The sequence below is a fragment of the Neocloeon triangulifer genome, unplaced genomic scaffold (assembly GCF_031216515.1).
Source record: "Neocloeon triangulifer isolate White Clay Creek 2 clone unplaced genomic scaffold, ASM3121651v1 ptg000003l, whole genome shotgun sequence".
Lineage (NCBI taxonomy): Eukaryota > Metazoa > Arthropoda > Insecta > Ephemeroptera > Baetidae > Neocloeon > Neocloeon triangulifer.
This window is the reverse complement of record NW_026775546.1, coordinates 3,178,945-3,202,094: the sequence shown is the minus strand read 5'-3', so window position 1 is coordinate 3,202,094 and position 23,150 is coordinate 3,178,945. Positions and strand designations below refer to the sequence as shown.

General features: G+C 35.3%; 3 protein-coding genes across 8 annotated transcripts; 1 reads left to right on the top strand and 2 right to left on the bottom strand.

Moving 5' to 3' along the window:
* Nucleotides 1–4,560: 4,560 nt before the first annotated feature.
* LOC132205584 (nucleoside diphosphate kinase-like) lies at nt 4,561–6,837 on the bottom strand. Its single transcript, XM_059634716.1, has 4 exons — nt 6,626–6,837; nt 6,180–6,281; nt 5,797–5,909; nt 4,561–5,020 (listed from the first exon to the last, which is right to left on the bottom strand). The coding sequence occupies exons 1-4, from the start codon at nt 6,797–6,799 to the stop codon at nt 4,900–4,902; spliced, it is 510 nt and encodes a 169-aa protein (XP_059490699.1). The 5' UTR covers nt 6,800–6,837; the 3' UTR covers nt 4,561–4,899.
* A 637-nt stretch (nt 6,838–7,474) lies between these two features.
* Nucleotides 7,475–11,010, top strand: LOC132205583 (chromobox protein homolog 1-like). Of its 4 annotated transcripts, none has more exons than XM_059634712.1 (6): nt 7,521–7,631; nt 8,061–8,101; nt 8,547–8,677; nt 8,740–8,973; nt 9,334–9,477; nt 9,527–11,010. In XM_059634712.1, exons 3-6 carry the CDS (start codon nt 8,558–8,560, stop codon nt 9,878–9,880), a joined length of 852 nt encoding a protein of 283 aa, XP_059490695.1. In that variant the 5' UTR covers nt 7,521–7,631; nt 8,061–8,101; nt 8,547–8,557; the 3' UTR covers nt 9,881–11,010. The 4 variants fall into 4 exon arrangements, with proteins under 4 accessions (XP_059490694.1, XP_059490695.1, XP_059490693.1 ...); XM_059634710.1 differs by having other exon boundaries at nt 7,550–7,631; nt 8,061–8,186; XM_059634711.1 differs by lacking the exon at nt 8,061–8,101 and having other exon boundaries at nt 7,475–7,631.
* LOC132205581 (uncharacterized) lies at nt 10,470–22,993 on the bottom strand. 3 transcript variants are annotated; one of them, XM_059634707.1, is made up of 5 exons: nt 22,871–22,993; nt 21,205–21,318; nt 16,374–16,717; nt 12,582–12,673; nt 10,470–11,594 (listed from the first exon to the last, which is right to left on the bottom strand). In XM_059634707.1, the coding sequence occupies exons 2-5, from the start codon at nt 21,309–21,311 to the stop codon at nt 11,136–11,138; spliced, it is 1,002 nt and encodes a 333-aa protein (XP_059490690.1). In that variant the 5' UTR covers nt 21,312–21,318; nt 22,871–22,993; the 3' UTR covers nt 10,470–11,135. The 3 variants fall into 3 exon arrangements, with proteins under 3 accessions (XP_059490690.1, XP_059490692.1, XP_059490691.1); XM_059634709.1 differs by having other exon boundaries at nt 16,632–16,717; XM_059634708.1 differs by lacking the exons at nt 21,205–21,318; nt 22,871–22,993 and adding an exon at nt 18,135–18,254.
* Between the last annotated feature and the right edge of the window lie 157 nt (nt 22,994–23,150).

Sequence of the window (23,150 nt, the reverse complement as noted above, 5' to 3'; positions counted from 1 at the left end):
ATAACTTAAAAGTTCATGACATTTTCCACGTACAATCTTTTCTGCAGAAAAATGCTTGTTTCCATTTCACTGGAACCTCTTTAGATCATCACTATAAGCAAAAACTCTTTACTCCTCTCTGTTGCTTACTTTCTAAAATATATTGACTGCCGATATTTTACGCTTCCGCGAAAACTGACTAGTCTCATTTTACAAAAAGCGTGCAAAAATATCGATTTCAGATGAAATTCAACACAGGTTTTTTGGCTTTCTAAATAAAGATTACATAATTAATAATTGAACCAACATTATTATATGATTTAAAGTTGCGATCTTTCATTGCCTTCATCTGACGTCTAATCTTGAATCTGGAACTTTCGCAAAAACTAAATTTTTGTAAATTTCTAACTAACAGTAATGAAATTTTCAGTAAACTAGAATTCATCACAATTTTACATGATTAGACAATGTTACTATAATTAAATTCTTGAATTTATACGTGAGCAGGAAATTATAGTTCCAAATTTTTTAAATTTTTATCCGTGAAATTATTATTTAAAAAAAAAATTAATAATTTAGAGATTTTTTAGGTTGCATTTCGATATTATCGTGTTTCCGTGGTTTCGCAGGGTATGTTTCAAATTATCTACACCTCATTCACCTACAAATAAATTGCAAACGGAACATGAAGTAAATTCGATTCTGCGAATATTTTATACATCTTTGTCTGCGGCGAGTTTCGCAATAACATCCGGCTTTTCAATTTCATCCCCTGCAGCGAGATGAGCAAAAAGTGTAGTCCCGGGCTAGACTAGACGCGCCCGGCTCTCGCTTTTGCAACAATGCCTTATCATTTCGCAACGTCAGGTTGCGTAATTCGCAGACTCCCATCTGCCTCGTCCTGCACGGACGCAAATATTGCGCAAAGCCGAACCGCGCAAAAAGCGGCCGCATCTCTCGGGTTTGCAGCAGCGAGCGAGCGAGTGAGGAAAGAAGCAAGGGTTGGTTGTTGCGAAATGCAGCCGGGGGTGCGTTCGCCGGCGTGTATATATGTGCGCTGCGGAGGTGCGAGAGGGGGTTGCCGGGGGTGCGAGAGAGCTTGCATGTCTGCGAGTGAAATCTCTCTTTTCCTTCTCCAGTCGCAGCTGCGACCGGGCCAGACAGACGTTCGCCATCGATCTGCCGCCCCAGCCAGCCAGGGGGTGGGTCTGGGGTTGGCGGGGCGCCCGGTCTCACGTCTGGGGGTGGTTCTCTTTTTTGCAGGCGCAGGTCGAAGCGGCGGTTCCGCCGTCGACTCTCGCTGGCTGCAGCGCAAACTCTCCCTTTCCCAACCCATTTTCGGCGACGCCGGCCCATTTCCCATCAGTCAGCCTCCCCCGCCCGCAACCTTGACCTCTGACCCGGGCCGAGGGGTTGGTGCCTGCGACGCACCGAAAGCATTCATACACTTTCTCGGTCTCCCCTGTTGTTCGTCGGAAGAGAGAGACGAAAAATTAATCATCGCGAAAGTGTTTTCGGAAGTCACAAAAGTGAGGCAGCTTGGGGGAGAAACACGCCAGTAGCATTTTGTCATTTTTTTTGTCACTTACGAGATTGATGGCGACGAAATGCAATTTAATTATTTGGAACACGCAATATTTTATATCACGGTATAATTAGTTTAAAACGCAATTTCTGAAATTACAATCCCTGACAAAAATTGTTAGATCACAGACAGCGACAAACAGGATAGTTTTTTGTTTGGTGATTTGAATTTAAATTTGGCTTTTCCTTCGATTGGTTTTTGAGAGTTTTATTGTTTAAGAAAAAACTTCTAAACAAAAAAAGGATAGTTTTCGTAGGTCCTGACAGTTCCTTTCAAAGTTCGATAGAGGTTTTAAATTTGAGCCATCAACCCAAAATCATCGCAAATATAAATAAAAGGAAATATATATCCTGCCACTTAAATCAAGTCTTCTAATTTAAAAAAATTCACCAAGAGCAGAAATAAATTTTATACATAAATCTGATCGAAATTCTTGATAAGCTAATTGAAAGATGATTAAATATAGAGATGCATGAAATATTTATAATTCCAGCAATATTCTGTAAATTTTTGTCAGGAAAAATTTAATTAATTAATGATGATCACAATTCAAGGTGCTGAGCCAGACAGGATTTCATAAATTCGCGATTGAGATGCAGAAAAGTGATGAAATATTAGTATTTCTAAGTGATTAAACTGCTTTTAACAATAATAGAAAAATTAGAAAATATCTTCCCTTGAAAAAAAAACAATTCATTTTGATACAGTTGATTTTTTTGTTATCAAGCAACAGTTTTTAGATGTAATTTTCTAAAAAATAATAATAATAATTAATGAATCCAGACAACTGAAGTTTTTTTAGATTATAATTGCTTTGATGGGAATATTTGAAAAATTTGTTTTGCTAAAAATTGAGCCGGTCGAAATTTTATAAAATTCCAACAATCGGTGCTGTCTCCATGTAGGATTATTAAAATTTTGCAGAACAATCAATTTTTTTCATAATAACCATATTTTTTTTAAATGATTCTTTAATCCAATGCAAATTTTATCCATGCAATTGTTTACCCTTTTTATTCAACTCGTCTTTAATTTGTCAGCTCTACTCAAATTTGACCCGGTTATCAAATGTATAGTACTATATACGCTACTATGGTTCAGTTTGTATTTCACTCTACGTCTGCTCGGCCGAGCATTGCTCCCTTTTCCCTTTCCGCGGAGGCGGCGTTCTCCCTTTCAGGCAGAAAATAAATCCCATTCCGACACACGAACTCAATTTCCCAGCGTATAATTGAACAGCTTTCTCATTTTACGACACAGCGTGTGCGCCGCAGTCGCGACGTTTTTCCGGGAAATGATCGAAGCCTCGCGTCGGTTTTGCCCAACCAGTCGCAGCGCTAATCACCTGCTAATTGCGCTCGTTCGCCTAGGAAAATACAATTATATAAATTCAGCCTTCGATAGAGAGAGGCGCGTGCTGTGTGGGTCGTTTGCTCCCTTTTCCATGTTCAGAGTAATGGCTTCGTCTGGACGTGTTCTCCAGGTGGAGAGAAAGTTCATTCGGAGGGGGTGGATTTCGGTCGGTCGGCAGGAGGGCGCGCAGGCGAGGGTGCATGCACCGAACGGCCACACGCTCGGTGGCGGCTCGACTTTGCCGATCGAAATGGCCAGACAGAGCCTCTCAATGTTTAATTCGCTCTTCCGCTCTCTTTGATAAATGAATTTATTGTAGGTAGAACGTGCACTTCTCTCTTTCTGTTGTATCGCGTGCTGCGGTCGAGTAATTACGAACGCAGAGAAGTTTGCAAGCCGGAGACGGGTGTGTTTTTTGCACGGCGCGATGCAGAGCGAAAGTTTTAATTGTTTTACATGAGGTTTCTTTCCCTTCCGGAGAGGATTCCATAAAAAACCGCAGATTGTTCGTTTACGCCAACATGTTTTAAAACTGTAAAATGAATATTTATCTTGTCAAAAAGTAGCGTTGCTGGTTGTTGTTATTGTTTAGTATCACAAATTTAATATCTAAAGTGTGTGTTTCAATTTTGTAAATCAACAATTGGTATGAAAGGGTGGGGCGGAAATATTTATAATTGTTTCTTTTGTAAATATGAACTGTTGGTTTCTATAAAATTATTTTTTTTATGAATTTATTACAGTTGAAGGTCATAATACAATATTATTTCTTCATAGTTTTCTTATAAATGATTTTAAATATACAAAAAAAATCGTCTGCAGTTGACCTTTTCTTAATGGAAAAATAATAATGGCTTTCATTGACCTTTAAATTTACAGCTCAAATTGTGGTCACCATGCGTTCAATCACAAGTATCACAACATAAAATGGATCCATAATAATTCATTGCAATAATACACTGAACTTCATAAAATTTGATAAAATTCCTTTGTATAAATAATCCCTGTTAATAAAATCCTTACACAAATTGATTGAAAAATTTACCTTCAATTGCTGTAATAAAATGAATGCTAAAATAAATCAAATTTTCATTTTAATATAATGGAAACAGCTCCCTTATTCATTTTTTTTTTTTTTAATTCTCTGATTATTCATCTTTTAAGAATTCTTTCCCTACAATTGGGATCCATTGGGATCTATTGAGGATTGTTCATTTAAGTTAATTTCATTACCCTGAGTGGGCATTCTGGAAACTATTGTATAAATTTAAATTCCATTATTTTTCTTAAATCTTAACTCCGATTATTTGTCCCATAAATTTCATTGTGACTCCCAAGTTTCAAAACATAGCTTTTGTTACGAGTTAGTTCTTAAATAGTAAGGATCAGTTATCAATTATCATTTAACCCGTCAACTTGAGCTTCCAGGTCCCTTCAATACATTAACATAATTCATGATGATTTAAAAATACTTAACCGATTATAAATTCATCAAAATGATTTCTTACTTTAAACAGAAATGGTTCAGCCACTTTTCAAAAATTTGATATAGTAAAAGAAATATAAATTTCTAAGAGTCCATGCAAAATTGAAAAAACATAAGAGCTCTACAGGGTTGAGTTGAGAAAGAAAAATCTGTTGAATTCTAGCGTGTTCCTTTAATAAAAAAGGGGCTGTTTAAAGACAGCAGTTTTGTATTGCAACAATAATTAAACTCCATGTTAGGTTACAATTTTGGTAGTGCCAGTTTTGAAATCTTTACTCAGATTAAAACATTAAATGTGAAAGTAAACGGCCAATTAAAAGCTGCTAAACTCGACAAGAGTTTTGGTCAAAATTTAAACATTTAATAAAACATTTCTAAAAGTCGGCACTAAAGTGGTCAGATAAAAAGCAGCAGAATCACACATTTTGCTGGAATCGAAGCGAGGAATGGCTGTTAAATAAGTTCTTGTGATGTTACTTGTAAAAAGCAGCATCATTTAATCCTCATAGACCCAGGGGGCGGAAGCGGGCTGCCAGGCCACCAGCTCTTCCGGCTTGAACCACAGAGCAATCTCCTTATTGGCAGACTCAACAGCGTCCGAACCATGGATAATGTTGCTGCAAGTTTGATTTTACATTAGTAAAAATTTCTCTAACATAATAGCAAGAATAATTTCACTATTAAATTTATAATTTATATATAAAGTCTTGAATCATTTTTTTATAATGATTTTTGCGACTTTTGTTTGATTTGAAAAATTGAAGAAAAAAATCAAATTTTAAGCAATGGTTCCTTTAATATCTTGTACGTTCGTCATTTTAGGAACCAAGAGGGATTTAGGTCGGAAAAAAAATTAAAAGAAGACCATTTAAAAGCTTTTTCAGTACATAAGAGTGTTTGATTAAGTAATTTTCAAACTAAGGAAACCAATTATGGATATTTCATTTAATTTCTTTTCAATAGATACGGACATTTCCCCCAACAAAATAGTATTTTTTATAAATTGTATAAAATGACAAATGTTTATGTACTTTTTGCCATGAAAAAAATTGGCTTACATCATCTCTTCGATTGCATAGTGAGTATAATTTAACATTTGCGGAAGCGTCGAAAATCAAACTTTGAATAATTTACCTGCATTTCTTGGAGTTTGTTAAATAATATGAATGTATAATTATGTAAGCCGTCGCTGTTGAAAATTTTTTCATTAATATATGTCCTCAATTTAAATTTGTTAATTGTAATGAATTCTCAGCAAAATTATCCAATAAATTACTTGAGAGGATTACTTATTAAAAAAACTTGTTTATAACAGAACGGACAAGATAATCAAACATAATAAGGAAATTCAGACGAAGTATAGTTTGAAATTATAAAGAGTGATCATAATTACCGTCCAGTTTGGATACAGAAGTCTCCACGGATGGTTCCTGGGGCAGAGTCGACGGGATTGGTCGTGCCGAGCATCACACGTCCTGTCTTCACAACGTTTTGGCCTTCCCAGACCTGCCAGAAAATAATTTGATAATTAAATCAGGAAAATCTTTGAGAAAGATCATAAATTATCGGAATGGTTGGGAAAGTAAAACAGCTCTAGAGAGAGGGACGGCACAAGATAAATTCGCTGAATTTTTTTCCTTTACTTGATTGATTGATTTTATAAGTGGATGAGGCAGCAAGCACAGGGGTGATTCCCTTGAGAGGGGTTTGTGTTTTTATGTGATCAATCAAAGTGCATTAGTGTGATGGAAACACAGAAAAAGAAAGGGAACAAACCATAGGCACAACGGGGCCGGAGTTCATGTACTTGATCAGGCTGGGGTAGAAGGGAAATTTGGCGAGATCAGCGTAATGCTCCTTCAGTAAATCCTCAGAGGCCTGAAAAACATAAATCCAATTATAGAAGTGGAACAAAAAGAAGCTTTGTAGAATTAAGAGTAATCTAAACAATTTAAGTATGTCATGAAGTTAATGAAATTTCAACCAAACTAATAATTATGATTTAAATTTAAATAAACATTGTAAATAATACAAAAGTAACACGTTGGCAATAATTTTAATTGGTTCAAGATGGATTGAAAAATTTAATCCCAGGAATTTCAACCACCCAAAGAAAGCTTGAAAAAAATTATGAATTCATAATTAAAAACTTTTCAAATGTAATTTTGACACCCTCACGAGGACACCGGCCGGCGTGGACATGTGGAAAAATAGATACGCACCCACAAGTACTTCATGGCGACCAGTTTGAAGCCCTTCTCCTCGAAGCGCTGGATGATTTTGCCGACCAGTCCTCTCTGGACACCGTCGGGCTTGATCATCAAGAAAGTGCGTTCACGGGCTGCGGCCATAGCTGGGGAAAACAGGGAAAATAATGCGAGGATCGAGCAGATCATGCAACACGCTAGCCGACAGCCGCTGAAGAGAGGAAGTGACGTCATCGGTATCACGAATTCCGGTCTGCAGCGCATATAAACCGGTTAATATAATTTGTGTAAATGCATGTTTGAGTTTATGCAAACGAAAAATAATAAATAATAGCTCTTTAATATATTTTTGCGTTTAAAATATCATTGAAACTTTAAAATAATTTAAAACATATTAGATGAATTTTTAATTTACTTTAAAAAGTAAATTTACATGAGTTGAAAAATACCGGTTATTTTTATAATACCGGTATTATTGCTATTTGTGCCATCTATTGATGATTTTTTAAACAAAATTTGACAATTAAAATTATTTATTTTATGTGGTTGTTAGAATCAAGGAAATGATACTGGTGGATCGTTTTGATTAAACTGCAATGCAACATTTAATCTTTTATTATTAGGCTTTTGGCTGCAAAATCAGTACTTAAAAATATAAAATTGAAAGCAAAAATAAACCACATTTTTGTCCTTGATTTTTTCCTATTTGATAATTTTCAAGACAAGCAAGCAGCAGTCTTACCAACTTAACACTATAAAATTATTTATAACTACCCAATGTAGAGGAATCATCGTTTCAGGCACTTCTAATATCGACATTAATTTAATAAATTTCTCTTTTCCGTAGTATGAAAACTTATAAAAGCTCCCGAAGCAAGCTAATCAGCCCCTTTGATTTCCCGCGTAAAACATTGTTAAGTTGGTGAATTTGGCCAAAGAAAATTCAGCGTCCTTCAGCTTCGAGCAGAATCGTTTCGATTTCGAGTCGAGCTTCGTTGTAAACATCTGCAGGGAAGCTACAGTAAGTCTTCAAATCATTTAATATTTTGGCTTTTCATCCAAGCTTAGACGTTTGTGGTACTCTTTAAACGTAAAACCCAATAACTAATAATATTATTATATATTATTTTGGCTCACCCAAAAATCTAATTTCGGGTTGGTCATTTTCTGGTTCGTTTCAAGAGAAAACGATCAAAGCCGGCGTCATAATTCTTTTGTCAAAAGTTTTCTGATAAATTTTGCAATCGATACTCACCTGATTAATGTGACCAAACCAAAAGTAAATCATATTTATGTACATATTTGTTATTATTTTATGATTTATGATCATTGAAAACACACCTGCCCCTCCTTTTTGTTCGCACATCATGCATAATTCTATAAATTTCAAAGAAAAACAACTGCTGTATAATGATTTCAATTTATTATTGGAAATCAAATTTCGTTGCAGATTTTCTAAAAAGCTGAGTTTCTCATTGCATGGGATCCAAGGCGAGTAAATCAAAGGAGGGCCAATTGGAAGAAACAGTAACTGTTGTTGTTTCTGAAAATTTTCAAAAGATTGAACAAGAAGAAGGTTGGGTCCATTTTTCTATACTAACCTGTAACGTAAATAATTGCATCCATCAACCTGGTTTATGTATAAAAAATTGCAATGAAAGGAAATACTCAATAATAATCTTAGAATGTTCTGAAAATGTGTATTTTGTGGTGGTGGATTGAATGGGATTCTCTAACACAAAAAAGGGTTTCATCTGAAAATACATAACACACTTGAATACACAATCCTTGATTATCGTGGATATTTTCATCTATCATATAAACTCATGGCAGATTTTTTGGAAAATTACTCTTCAAATTTTCTGTAGATATTTGCTATCAATGTAATTATTATTCATGAAAATTCTTGTTAATTATTTTAATTCATTTTTGATAGAGAGAACAGAGATGAAGCCAGAGGAAGTGAGCGGAAAGCGAAAACGGTCTCCCACAAAGACCTTCAAGTCGGCCGAGTCGAAGAAGCAACGAGTAAGCAAGAGGGAAAAGGGCAAAGCCAAGTACAGAGAGGTCAACAATTCTCAATTATTTTTTTGTTTGGACATTGGTTACCTTTGATTTGAACACTGCAGAACGAGCGAGAAAGCAGCTCCGAGGATGAGGTTGAGGACTACGAAGTCCAGTTCATCGTCGATGAGAGATTTATCCGAGGCAAGCGCCAGTTCAAGGTCAGGTGGCTCAACTACGGCCCCAAGGACGACACCTGGGTTGACGAGGGAGACATGAGCTGTCCCAAGTTGGTGGCCGATTTTGAGAAAAAGCGAGACGCTGAGCAGGAGGATGAGGAAGACGAGGAGGACTATGAGGTGCGGATTCTATCGATTTAGTTAGTATAGGAAATTAAAGAAAAGTGGATAAGAATTGATAACTTATTAGACGTGAAGGTGACCTTTGACCAAAATTTGCCAAAGGTTATTGACCTTTACATATTCAGATAGGATTTTTTGCCTCAGAAGCACAGAGAACAAGTTATTTAAGTTTTTTTTTCTTATACATTGTTAATTTAAGCAACAAGAGGCCATTTTTTCTTAATGCCATCTTTTTATTTTAATATAAATTTGAAGAGAGAAAATCACCTCCCCAGTTTAAATTTTCCATGTAATCTTGATTTTTAAAAAGATGTTATATTGCATTGATCCCATCTTATAATGATGCTTGTAATTCAGGTTGAAGAGTGCGTGGATGTACGTACAGTGAAAGGCAAAAGAGAGTTCTTCATCAAGTGGAAAGGCTTCTCAGCTCGCTCCAACACCTGGGAGCCCGAGGAAAATCTTGATTGTCCTAATCTGATGAAAAAATGCCTCGAGAAGGTAATCACGATTGATTGGAAAAAATTCCCAGAGCTGATTTTTGTTGCAGAAGGAAGGCTCGTCAAAGAAGACTGACAAGAAGCCTGCACCGAAGAGCAAGAAGGGAAGGCCTAAGAAGTCTCCCCCCAAGAAAAAGGGAGGCAAGAAAAATGGAAAAGCCGCTGATGAGTCTGAGGAGGAAGAGGAGAAGGTAGAAGAGGAAGAGCCAGAAGAGAAGGAGGAAGAGGAAAAGGAGGAACCGGAGGAAGAAAAGCCCTCTGAGGACGCTGAAGAGAATGATGACGAGCCCAAGGACGAGCCTGAAGAGGAAGAGAAAGAGGAAAACGATGACGACGAGCCAGAGGAGAAGGCCAAAAGCAAGAAGCCATACAAACCTGGCCCTAAGAGTAAGAAGAGGAAGTAGATTTACAGCGGAAGTGTACAAATAACTCTTAAAACTTTATTCATCGTACTTTTATGCATGGATGCCCCTTTTTTGGTTTAGGTTTTGACGCCTCAGAACCTAAGAGGTTAATTCATTTTGGTTTTGTAGCGGTCTGCTATAAGTGGAGATCATTTTCAATTAATTAAAATCTTCAAGTTCATATTTATTAGACTAAGCACTCGGAATCTGCCGACTGAGTTTCTAATTTGTAATTTAATGGATGAAATAAATATAAATTTAAAATAACGTTCGAAGACTTATAAATATTTTTTATAATTTGAAAGTAATGAAATGAAAATTTACAGAATTCTCATACTAAGTTTTTAGTGTTTCACTCTAGACTTTTAATTGAGGGACCGGTCTGCACTGATTGTGAGGAATGTGGGCCAACTTCACAAGGCCTCTTACCAAAAGATTATTAAATATTTTTAATTATAGTTTAGACAAATATTTTTTAAAAGTTAGTTCTAGAAAAATAATAACAATAATAAGATCCAAATAAAATTTTGTTGCCTTTGGAATTTTTAAAGTTTTTTTAAAAGGTGTGAAAATAATTACAAAAGTTGAATTAAAGCAAGTCAAGCGTTTATTAGTTTAAATCTTGGCGCTTACAGAAGAATCAAAATTGACTAATTTCATGAATTTCCGCCTGCTGACCTCAGCTGGAAGATCTTTGTGACGGCAGGGAGCTCAAATATCTGGAAGGGTTAGTCTTAAAAACGCAATCTCGATCTCCAGGTCAGGTCGGAAGCGGAAATTCAAGGCCGAGACAAATAGCTTTTGCAGTTTTGCGCAATATCCATTGATCATATATAGATTTCTGTTACTTAATATTTATTTAAATTAAAATAAACACATATATAAATTATGTATTTTTGACATATTATACATAACAGCCAACTTTGATGATGATTGTTGGTATTTAATAACATAATGTAGATTAGAACCAGGGTAACTTTATATTGCAGACATTTATTTATTTCAAAAGTGAATATGTGCGTCGGCTCTCTTATTAATTAAGTGCAGGACTTTCCATGCAAGTGATTTTCAAAGACGTTTTATTTATGTAAATCTGATATTGAAAAAATTAAATCATAACGCATTTTAAATCGGAAAATCGCCTGCAATTGAACAATTTCCATTTTATCCTGGAAAAAAATAATTTGTAAAATTTTCTACAAAACGATTTAAATTTTTAGACGCAAAAGAGTTATTGAATTTTTCTTCATGATTTTCACTGGCCTTCAGGGTAGTGTTGGGTGCCAGGGGGTGCCCTGTAGTGCGAATAAGTGGGCAGGAGGCGGTGCTGCTCGAAGAAGGACGTGTAATCCTTTCTCTGGCGTCGGGGGCGGCATGCGGGCCCCTTTGCGATTTCGGCCTGCTGGGCCTTTTCGGCCTCTCGCTGGACCTTGACCGCCTGCGGAGGCCACTTGGTGTCGCCGCGTCGCGAGAACGCCGCCTCCGGCACGGCAGGCTGCGAACGCACCACCGGGGGCGGCGGCTGAGACACGGGGGCAGCCTGACGCAGCGTGATGGAGGCGGGTGGAGGCGGCGACGGAGCAGCCACCGACGGAATCGTGAACACGCACGTGCTGTTGCTGGCTGGCGGCGGCGCCTCCATGGGAACAGCCGGCTCCCCCGGGGGCGGTGGCGAGTAGAGCAGGGTGGCTGGTGGATGAGCCACTAGGTCTCCCTGAATGCGCAAAAATAAAAATTTTATTTAAACAAGTGACAACTAAAGAGATTCAATTGACATTCAATTTTTAATCATTATATTTAAATAAATAATTTAAAAACAATTTCGCTGTTTGAATTGAAAATTTCAAAATAGAAAATTCTTAAAATTAATCTTCTTTCTTTTCTGTCCATTGAGGAAAATGATTGAATTAATTATTTCTGAATTTTGTAATTAATTGACGCTATTTAAAAAATTCAAATACAATAATATGTAAATTTCTAAGACTAAATTTATGATAATTTGGAAATATGGCTCCGAAAATATATTTTACTTATTAAAAATTTTCATACTAGTTTTTTAGAATCAAAAGAATATTGATTCTGATTGGATTAAACTTTCTTGCTAATTGTAAATAATCAGAATCTATTAGCGCCTGATTATTAATCACATAGGCTATCCGCTTTACATGAGAGACGTGCAGGTTGCCTATCTTATAATAAATCTGCTAAATCGGTATGCTACAAAATTACGAGCTATGAAAATATTGGTGCACCAATATAAAAAGATAAACTTATGTTTGTAGGTTTCCAAGAACACACGTGGAATTTGTTTTGACATGGCCTGAAAATAATTATTACTACTTCATCCGACGACCGGATGTCATATATTTTGAAAAAAGGAACCTTGAGGAAATTTATGTTTGCCAAATGGTGACATTTATTGAAAGTGCACGTATTAATTCATAAAATTCTGCACAGAAAAAAGTTCAGTGTTACTGAAAACTTAAACAGGAATAAAACAGTGTTTATATTAACAGCCTAAATTAATTTTAAAAATTTTCAATTCCCAACTCTCAAATAAATTAAGTTAAAATAAATAATACACTATTCTCAATTTTGATTTTTGAAAAGATTAATTTTTTGTATCCACAAATTTAACCAAAAATCCAATTTTGATTTTAATGTTACTAAAATTATCAACTTTTGCTTAAAATTTTCTAACCTGGAGGTTCGGGAAATCAAGCGGCTGCTCAAAAGTTGTTGCGACGATGGTCGATTCCTGCGGTGGTGGGGGCCAGGTCACTCTTTTGATACCTGCGAATGGCGAGAAGATTGGTTTTAAAAGCTATGAGTGACAGCGAAGGGCGGACCAGAGAGTGTCAGCACGCGAATTTACGTCAAGAGAGAGCTGAGGAGGGGTTTCGAGTGGAGACTTGGACACACACACAGCATTTGAATAAAAAATAATTATTTTCTTTGGCACCAGGTTCAAACTTCAAACATAGAAAAGTGGGGCCTGCTTTCAACCAGTATTCGGCTGCAGGTGCGAACAGAGAAGTGCTTTGCTCGCTGAGTCATACTTCATTGTTAGGCAGAAATATTTTAATTGTTCATTGCTGAGGAATTTCGTTGCTTGGAAAACACTTCTAAATTTAAGAAACACAAATCTACATTAAATTTGCGCAAGAATTGGTGAAAATTTGTTTAATTTTAAATACATATTAGTTCTGAACTTTAAATATGAAAAGAAAAATTATAAATATAATTGGAGTGAATTGTACCTAAAAATGATCAAAATGTACGTTCAAATTAGCCAGATTTTGGGCTCATTTTCTTTCTTGGCAGCCGACAAGTTGGAAGGATTAGGTTTCGGGCTGGCACGCGGAAACGAATTCCTTTCAGTCTCAATGTAAGCAGCCCAAGGTGGTCCATTCAGAATAAAGAACCCAAAACAAATTAAATATGTTTTCCAACAAAGTTTGTGGATCAGAGAAAAGATATTGACCGTTCAAAAAATATTCTTAAGAAGAAGTTAAATTGTAGTTTTATAAGATTAAAATAATTAAAAAACTCTCACGAAACGATTTCAATCAGAAAAAAAATTAAAAATGAATATAAACTATTTAATACAAACGTTGGGAAAAATTTAATTCAAAATTAAGGACTATTTTAAAATTAAAAAATAATTAAACAATAGAGATAAAAATGATTTGGAGCAAATATTTAAAGGACTACTTTAAATCAATATGCTTGACCTGTGAAACGAAAAGTAAATTGAGGCTCCTCAATCGTCAAATCCACCGAGTGCGCCGAACGCGTTCTGCAAAGTGTCTTTCAACGGGAAGGACGCAAATGAGGTTCGCGGCTCAGAGAGGGATGCGTGCGTGGCCGCAAGTCATGCGCGCGCCCCGCTAGATGTTCTCCTCTCCAGTCGGTGACAAATTCATTATTATGTGCCGCATTATGGGCCAGGAATAACCACCAGGTGGCCTACTTTATTCTTAATTTTTTTACCCCGCTGACTGACTCACGGCGCCGCGTTTTCTCTCAGAGATGATTCGGGACGCTCGTTTTTTATTTCATTCGTGGAAATTCTAGGCAGGGACGACGGACAAGTGGACAAGCCAGACATAATTTATCTTGATGGGCAGCTACGAAATCTAGCCTGCCACTTATACCACGCCACCCTCCGACTGGTGGAATGGCACTTAAAAAATTACTGCTGCTTTTTTGCGAAAGCTAAAAACTCCCACGCGCAAAGTGGATTTTGCGTCACGGAGACAAGGCGTTAATTTTTAAGTCTGGAATGCAAAAAAGATGAAGCACTTCTATATTTTTTCCTTTATTATTTAATGCTCTGGGATTTAGGTTAAAAATTGCTAGCAGAGAAGAAAAATCCTCCCAGTAGAAAAATTTGTGATTATTTTTCAAGAAAAAATCATGAAAAAAATTGAATTTAACTAAATTATTATTTAAGATATCCTGAATTTCATGATTCTTCTTAAACAAAATGAGAGAGTTAAAAAAAATAAATAAAATTTTTTAAGATGAAGTTGGCGAAAGTTGCTTAAAAAAGGAGAAAAAGTGATTTTATTAAAATTTTCAGTATCAAAAATAAAATAATCATCAGAATTTTCACTTTTTTTGTACCCAAATTAAAGACCTTTCAAAATAAACCCAAGTGCACATTTGTTTGTTTTCACTCGAGTTTCCTAACATCTGGACTTGCTTCAACCCAGTTATTTTTCCTCTTTCTCTTCACGCAGCTGCTATTTTTACAGCAATTTCAGAAAATGCACGCGATTAACGTGAAATGACACGAGCCGCTCAGCAGGTGGACCCGAAAGCCGCACTAGCCTGAAATAGTTTTAGGGCACTTGCCAGCAGCTTCATGTTCGAAGCGCGCGCGAGATTAAATACTTGAATTACTGCACGCAAAATATGCTATACGCTAGCTGCACTGATGCAACCCGCAAAGCAAACGACGCTTTTCATTAAATTTTGTAACAAGAATATCACGTCGAGAAAATAGATCAAACAAAGTCGGTAAACAGCAGTATCATATTTAGAATAGGAAATCAAACGAAAATAAAATATGTACGTTCAAAAAATGCCAAAATAGCAATGAATTTAAAAATTAAAATGAAAAACTCGGTTATTATGTATTGAAAATTTAAACAAATCTGAACAATTTGCAAAACTGAGCTAAAACAAAAGTTCAAATAATATTTTAAATATTTTCAAATCCAATTTAAAGCTACATTTTATACTAAATAATGTTTTAATGATTTTATTAAATTTATTGTACTCTTTGTAATAATTTTTTGACTTAATTTTTTTTTGTCAAGTACCAGGAAGTGATCCATCCATATTACTTTTTAAGAATTAACAATAAGACTAGGACTGCACTATATTTTCATGCAATTATACCGACGATTGATAGTTATTTTTTCATTAAATTTAATATATTTTGAGCAGAAAAATGTAAAAATTTTTTGTGCCAAATTTTTTTTTAAATATAGAATTTCTGCAGACCTGGTTCAAAAATGGTACAGAACTGGTGCAGAACCGGTCCGCATCAGTTTTGCACCAGGTCTGCACCAGTTCTGAACAAGTTCCAGAATTTTGTATAATTTTTTTCCATGTGCTTCATTAAGTCTGTAAGTCAAATATTCAAAGTATGATTTCTTTTTAAAGTAGAATAAAAATTTTAGATTTTTTACCAGAACAAATCATCAATTGGAAATTTAATTTGCTGTCTTCAAACTTTCGTATTTGCATTTATAATGGCTTTGTCAACGATTTTTTTAAATCATTTTGTAGGCTTATAAATTTTTTTGTATCAGAATTTTTACAATTTAGAAATAGTGCAGACCTGGTTCAAAAATGGTACAGAACTGGTGCAGAACCGGGTTCAACTGTTCCGCATCAGTTTTACACCAGGTCTGCACCTGTTCTGAACAGGTTCCAAAATTTTGTATAATGCAGTCATTCCATTTCTAATTCATTGTCAATTTCTATTGGTCATGGTGTTTGTTGTGTATTTATTTTATAGTACTATATTGGCTCACAGTGCTTTCGAATTGATTTTTTTTTTTTCATTCTAAATAAATCAAAATCTTAATCAAATAGTAGGGAACATAACAAAATTAAATTTTGTATGCACGAATATTTGAAATTAAAACCTTTTCAAATAGGAGAAAAAAAATTCAAATGTCTTTCACTTTTTGTTCTAAATAATTATTAAAAAAAAAAAAACTATGTATGCACAGGATTTTTTATAAAGAAATTTTCGATTCAATAAAATATAAACTTCAGAAACACTAAATAATTCACACATATACATTTAAAAAAATTGGGAAAGGGGGTCGAACAAAGGTTTACGAATCTCAAACCAAAATGCAAAAAGAGCACATTTGGGGAAGAAAACGCAGGCAGGGTAAAACCACCACCACAAGAAAACCACATTTTTTTGCAAAAAAGCAAATAATTGTAATGGCCTGTGGGGCTGCACCTGCGGGACTTTCAGATCTGAACGGGGTCGAGTTCGAATTCGTAAAGGGTTGTTGCTCGGGGGCTGCTGCTTGGGCGAGCCTCACGGGGGTGGGCACGGTGGGCGGCTCATCGAGGCGCGACTGGCTCGGGGGCCAGTCGGTGGGGCCGGCTCTGCTCCCTAAGAGCCGGCGCCGCGTTTGGGGCGAAGTGGGGGGCGTCGGCGGCCAGACGACGCCTCGCAACGCCGAGCGTCGCCTGGTCGTCGGCGACTGCTCACCTCCTCCGACCCTTTCCTCCTCTTCTAACATGCGCAGCACGGCCGAGTTCGCCAGGTTGGGGGCGGCTAGTTCGTGAAAGTTGATTCTGCAATCAAACAATTTTGCACAAAAATTCAACAAAATTTAATTAATCCAAGTTTCAAATATAATTTTTTGACCAAAATTGGAAAAAATTGTTAAAGTCTAAAACTTAAAGGAAAATTTCATATACAATGGAACGTTTTAGATATTGTATTATTAGTCTATGTCAATTTGGACAAATGTGATGATTGAAAATATGAAAAAATTCAGCTGAAGTTAATTAAAAAAGTTAAAATTCTAATATTTTTCTGAAATTTTCAAATACATTAATATATATTCTATGGTTCAAGTAAGTTAGTAAGAATTGATTATAAAAATCATTAAGTTTACGCAGCTCTTTAGGGTTTTTTTTATTTCATAAACATATGCATGAATTAATTTCTTTGAATAGAAAGAACCAACTGTATAAATCCACTTTTTGTATTAACAAAAACAAGAAATTAGTTTTGTATTTTGTTGTAACTTCTATTTCTTTACTTCTTATATTATATATAAAAAAAAAAATCGGAGACAACTTTTAATTTATTCAAAATAATAAAGCTGCCCCTCTAGTGAAACCTAGTTATCATGCTCAACAGGTTGCCTAATTTAAAAATCTGCAGGCGCACGTGGTAAACTTGATCTTATTGTTAGGCAGAAAGAATATTTTTATAAATACTAAAATATTGAACAGCTGTTTTTTTTTCTTTCAAAATATACACCAGCGAAAATTTTTACTTCAATTTAGCTCGTCAAAATTCCAAAATTTATGAAACCTTCAAAACTTCAGGGCTAAGAAAGAAATCATTGGATTGAAATTAAAATTAAATATAAAAGGCATTGATAATAGCATGATTTTTAAAATTTAAATAAAATTTACAATTTGATTTTTACTTGATGTTTTTTTTTTTGCAAAACTTTTGCCATAATTTTTAAGTAATTTTCTTACTTTCTATTAATGTTGAATAAATGTAGAGGCACAATCAATTAATCATTTAATTAAACAAGAATTAGAAAGTTTTGAATGAAAATAAGTTTAAACCCACTTAATAATTTAAAATTAAATAATTATATTGGAATTATTGAATGATCGTCGATGTTCCCTAGTCAGTTACTTTAAACTAGGACATTATTTTATTGCTTGGTAGATGCTAAAGTTAGAGCGCATGTGGTTATGGTTATATAAATAAACATCTCCGCATTTATAAGAAGTGAAAAAAAGCAAACAAAAATTCATAAATGATATAAAAATTTTTAAATATCCATAAAACTAAAATTTTCCACAACTTTGAAACGATCAAAATAATGAAAAAGGCTTGGACTGATTGAAAAGGCGAGGGCGTTGCAAAAGATTGAGCGAAAACAGCCACGAAACGAGAAATTTCTCGGCTTGTGTTTATTTTCAAGTGCCAATGCCCGCCGATTAGTAAATGAGGACTCACGCGAGTGGAGAAATTCAAATATTTATCCAAGGCAGGTGCGAAAACACACTGTCGAGGTGCAAACTTGAACTGCCTTGGACAGAATTATGGACGGATGGAGCGAGCCGAGAGGTGCTCCTCCTCCTCCTCTCTCGCATCCCTTCTTCCGCCACACTTTCCCATGCATGGCTCATCGCACAGCCAAATAAGACACCGCGTGTTGTGACGTGGCAAATGATTCGCGTCCTTTGTTTTTAGAACGTGACTTTTCAATTAAGAAAAAAAAGCAATTTGCCAATTCTGTCTGTGGCCGAGTTGAAAATAAAGAGATCTAGAAATTTCATCGCTCGATCTACATCAAACTTTTAAAAACGCTTAAAAATTACATTTAAATTTCCCTTCCAAATGTTGAAGGTGATAGAAAATTACAAAATTTTAATTAAATTGCAAACTGCACAAAGAGGGTCTCAAGAATTAGCATAAATCACATGTAATATAATTAATTCTCGATTTATGCAATTTATTTGACAAGCATGTCAAGCGGGTTGCATTAATATTTTGTTTATTATTTTCTATTTTCTTAACTCCAAAATCAAGAAAAATGGCCTATTGATTAGGAGAACTTTCTCAGAATTTAATTTTAACATAAAATCTATTTCGTTTTTAATGTAAAATTTACTAAAAATAAATACATTTTGGAAATTTTGTTGTAAAGTTCAACAATTTCACCATACTTAAGCTAGAATTTTACTATTAACGACTAAACAATTTGGAAATTTCTAAACATCTTATTCATTTTTATGACATAATTCCAGTATTCAAAGTAATCCTTTCTTTAATTTTAGATTTGAAACTTTTGTTGTTCCACAGATAAAAATTAACGAGTCAAGAAACCCAAAGAGGAAAAGGCAATTAACCTTTAATTTATTTATTTATTCGTTTTTTAAATTTAAAATTATTCCGGATTTTGTATTTACCAAAAATTTCAACTTCACGTCTTTCGTAAAAGGAAATTTGTTATGATTTGCCGCCCTCTGGCCAGCATTTCGCTTTCTTTTGTCGGACACGGTTTTGAGACAACAAACAAATCGTGCCGAGATTGATAGTCCGCGTGAGGGGGCGACGCGGACGATTCGTCAGCCGGTCGATTTCTGGCCGACTGCCCGCCCCTGCACGTCCAAATTAATCAACTAAGCGGTTTAATTGCGCGGGTAATTCCGCAGGTTTCGAAAGTGCTGAAATGAAGCGTCGCGTACACCTTCGGCTGGGTATTCGGAAATTATTTATTTTCCAGCGCAAGGCTCGTTGCAGAGATTTATTGCCGCAATAAACTAAATCACGTCGCCCTCTTGCGAAAGGTTTAAATTTAAAAGTGAATAATAATTGTTGGGGTTGATCTCGTTCGCGCGGCAGCAAAGGCTTGGAAATTAAGCGCGGCTGAGTCAGCGGCTAAAAATCATCGTGGTCAGTCAGTGACTCGCTTTTCTAAGCTGCCACGCGCTCTAGACGCTTCTTCCACCTAACAATTGTTTCAATTTATTTACTCAGCCTCTCCGCCAAAAGACGCCTCTCTTGTGCAATAGGTCTATTTTGGGTCCGCTTCACGCAATTCGCGTCAAAATTTTTAGGTTGCAATTCAGCAGATTCAACATGGCTTTAATACGTGTTTATAAAAGAGGACTTGCAAATTCCAATTTGTTTTGTGAATTCGCTGTTATTTTATCGTTAAATGGAGCTATAGCTTTTTATAGAAAAAAATATACAAAATAAAATCAGGAATTTTTATATGATTCCTCATTTACATTGGTTGTAATTTGTAATCAAGTCCGTTTTGAAATGCCGTTTTTGCATTAATATGTTAATTCTTCTGCCTTCAATAATTACATAATTATAGAATATCAACAAGCAAGAGAAAAACATTTTGAGAGCTTCATGGGAAATATTGAGTAACTTTTATAATTTATTACAGGGAATTATCAATGGAAATATAACAAAATAATTTAAAATTTGAAAAATTAGGTGTAGTAGAATTTTGTTTATCAAATATTAAATCGGCTTACTTAGTGTGAAGAAATTTCTTGACATCGGCAAACCGCAACGCCCTGATCGTGATTTCAACAATTAAAATCTCATAGTAATTCTTTACCTCAATTAAAAAACGTAAACATTTAAAGTTATTTTAAAATGAAATATTTTTTTATATTTTTTTTTTTCTAATTGACTCCTCTCCAAATTCTAGAGAAAGTTTAAGCGTAATTAATTTGTCAATTTTAATAAAACTTCTTCAAACACACCATTTTTCAAATATTTAATAAATTTTCAAACCACTCGGTTAAATTTTTTACTTTCACAAACACCAAAAGCTGGAACGTGTCGTTTTGAGTGAGATTTTATTAAAACGCAGGTGCGGCAGCCAAGAAATCTGCCCGGCTCTCACAACTTTGTGGGTTTGTAACGAATCTAGTTAAAATTGCATCATTTCGCAGACATGATTAACTCTTTCTGGGCGCGTCCAGCGACGAGCGAATGAAAAATGGGCCTGTGTGTGCAGAAAAGAGTGAAAAAGCGGCCGACGTGCTCGGCCGAATAATAAATTTTGATTCTATTTCGGGGTTTGCCCGCCAGTGATAAATATTTGGCCTTTGCTCACATTTTTGCGCCCACAATTTTGGCAGGCACTGCTGCACTTGTGACTCACAATTTTCACGAGAGGGCTGCTCGAAAATTTCCGCGAAAATTGGGCAACTTCTTTTGTTAAGACACAGAAAAGTTAAAAGTTTCTCAATTCTGCGCTCAAGAGAGGGTTGAGCAAATAAATAAATTATTATTCTTTTCATCTATGCTGAAATAAATCAACGTCGGTGAAAAATAAAAGGTTCTTTATTCTGGGAAACGACGGCGAGACCAATTTTTAAAGCGATGTCGTTCTGCGAACGCATTCGGGCCAAAAATAAAATGAATGAATTGAATTAGCCGGCCTGAAGTGTAAACAGCCAGGATGAAAATAACTAAATAACTCTCGCAGAAATCAAACTTGAGAGGATTATAATTATTTCGTTTTGAGCTTTGTGTTTAATTAATAGTGACTCACCCAACGGCTCCGTTGGCCAAAATTTTGGTGTGGTTGGCAAGGGCCTCATTGGTGGCGACCTGTGGTTTGAAAGGGGCGACGCGGGGATGGCCCAACGTGTAAGCCATGGTGCTACTGGAATTACACAAAAGGAAAAAATTTACAAAAATATTATTAAGAAAAAAATAAAATTGATAGGAAATTTTGTGTTATTTCATTAATTTAATATTTTATTTCTAGATAATTTACAAAGAAATTACAAATTAGGTGGGAATAAGGGAAAGATCGATTTTGGGTAAAAAGATTCCGTTTAGACTCTTCAAATTAGTTTCTTGTCGTCCTTTTGGACATCATAGAAATAAAGTCACGCTTATTTAATTGTGAAATAAAAAGGGGTTTGCAAAGTTATAACGTGAAAATATCTGAGATTTTAATGACAAAAGTTTTAATAATATTTTTAATTGATTTTGCTTTTAAAAAATTTTAAATTTTGAGTCTTTGTGTTAACTTCAGAGGAACACTTTATGTTTTTTTTTATTAATTAATTAACTAAAAATAATTAATAAATTTATAGAAAAATTTATTCTCCTTATGATTAAAAGGGTAATTTAAAGTGAAGTATTTCTTTAGCAACTAAAATACATCATTTGAATTATTTTATTGATTATTTTGAAAAATAAAAAATAATCTGAAGTAAATTTATTTCTTATGTTTGGCTTTTTCAAAAATATGATGATCGTTTGTCATAATCTGACCATTTAATAATTTGCTGACAGATTAGACGATTAAAATTGCTCTGCTCTTTCAACTCTTTCAAGTCGCGGTCAGAGAAAAGTTCAAAGCCTCCTCTCTTCCTTTCCTTTTTACTTGACGGTTGATGGTGGACAGATGCAGAAATCGCGTAATGGGCCGCGCGAAAGAGCGAGAGTTTGCGGTCATCCAGATGAGGCGCCTCTGTATCATTAAAACTGGGTGATCTGTGAGCGTGTTTGTCCCCGCGCGGACCCTCGTCATTCTGCGTGTTAACCGTCAAGCAAACCGCTCTCTCAAACTCTGTTCCTATAGCGTGTGTGTTCCCGAGGGCTAAAATTAGTTCTGGGTCTGATTCAGAAAAATGTATTCTCTCTTGGAATGCCTCAAAGTCGCCGAGCGCTGTCAGACACCGAAAGTGCCGGGACGCACGTTTATATTTTTAGCAAGATCATTATCGTCCGCTCCAACTCTCCAAATCCACTCTCTTAATTTGCCGAATCACGATTTTCAGAATAAATTGATTAAATTTTTACTGCAAAAAATAATAAATGAAATTTTAAAATTTTTTAAATATAAAAATTGTAAAAATTATCCAAAAAGATTAATTTTTACAGCAAAATTGAAAAGATAAAAAACCAATTCCATCCGTTTGCAATTCAAAATGAATTTCAACTGTGTATATATCTGAATCTGTATATGAATACAATTTTTTTTTCACAAAAAAAGAAACTTTTTGTATTAATTAGTAATATATGAAAATAATAATGAAAAAGCAAAAACAATTGGAATTTTAATTGAATATTAAATTTCGTTTTCTCCAGAGAAAGTATAAAAAAGAACTGAAAAATGAATCTGTAGTAATTATTCTGAGTAAAATAATATTTATTGGAAAAATTGAAAAGTCAATAGAAATTGAAAGTGCAGCGCGCGTTACCTGTTGAGCTGCGTCCTTGGCGGCCGTCGGGGGCCCACTGCGCCTCATCTGCAGCCACCCCCGCCGCCCTCTGGTGCCCCTCCCCGCGCATCCAGAATGAGTCACGGTGATTCGGGCGCCGCGTGTGATTAATTCGCTCTCGCAACCCTTCCTTTCACACATAAGCAAACCAGTGCGCGTTTGCGTAACCCGAATGTTTAGTAAAGGAGTCACTTTCCCTCTCGAATTTTGCCTATCATATTGAAAATTCGGGAATTTAAAGGAAGTTTATGAAAATAAA

What these genes read in the sequence shown, in the direction of transcription:
- LOC132205584 (XM_059634716.1), bottom strand. Translation starts at nt 6,799, where the DNA reads ATGATCTGCTCGATCCTCGCATTATTTTCCCTGTTTTCCCCAGCTATG. An exon ending in TCGCCATGAAGTACTTGTGG is followed by an intron (nt 6,282 to 6,625) that starts GTGCGTATCTAT and finishes TATGTTTTTCAG; the next exon opens with GCCTCTGAGGATTTACTGAA. An exon ending in CCGGCCCCGTTGTGCCTATG is followed by an intron (nt 5,910 to 6,179) that starts GTTTGTTCCCTT and finishes ATTTTCTGGCAG; the next exon opens with GTCTGGGAAGGCCAAAACGT.
- LOC132205583 (XM_059634710.1), top strand. Translation starts at nt 8,090, where the DNA reads ATGGGATCCAAGGCGAGTAAATCAAAGGAGGGCCAATTGGAAGAAACA. An exon ending in AAAGATTGAACAAGAAGAAG is followed by an intron (nt 8,187 to 8,546) that starts GTTGGGTCCATT and finishes CATTTTTGATAG; the next exon opens with AGAGAACAGAGATGAAGCCA. An exon ending in GCAAAGCCAAGTACAGAGAG is followed by an intron (nt 8,678 to 8,739) that starts GTCAACAATTCT and finishes TGAACACTGCAG; the next exon opens with AACGAGCGAGAAAGCAGCTC.
- LOC132205581 (XM_059634707.1), bottom strand. Translation starts at nt 21,311, where the DNA reads ATGGCTTACACGTTGGGCCATCCCCGCGTCGCCCCTTTCAAACCACAG. An exon ending in TTGGCCAACGGAGCCGTTGG is followed by an intron (nt 16,718 to 21,204) that starts GTGAGTCACTAT and finishes GTTTGATTGCAG; the next exon opens with AATCAACTTTCACGAACTAG. An exon ending in CAGATCTGAAAGTCCCGCAG is followed by an intron (nt 12,674 to 16,373) that starts GTGCAGCCCCAC and finishes CGCCATTCGCAG; the next exon opens with GTATCAAAAGAGTGACCTGG.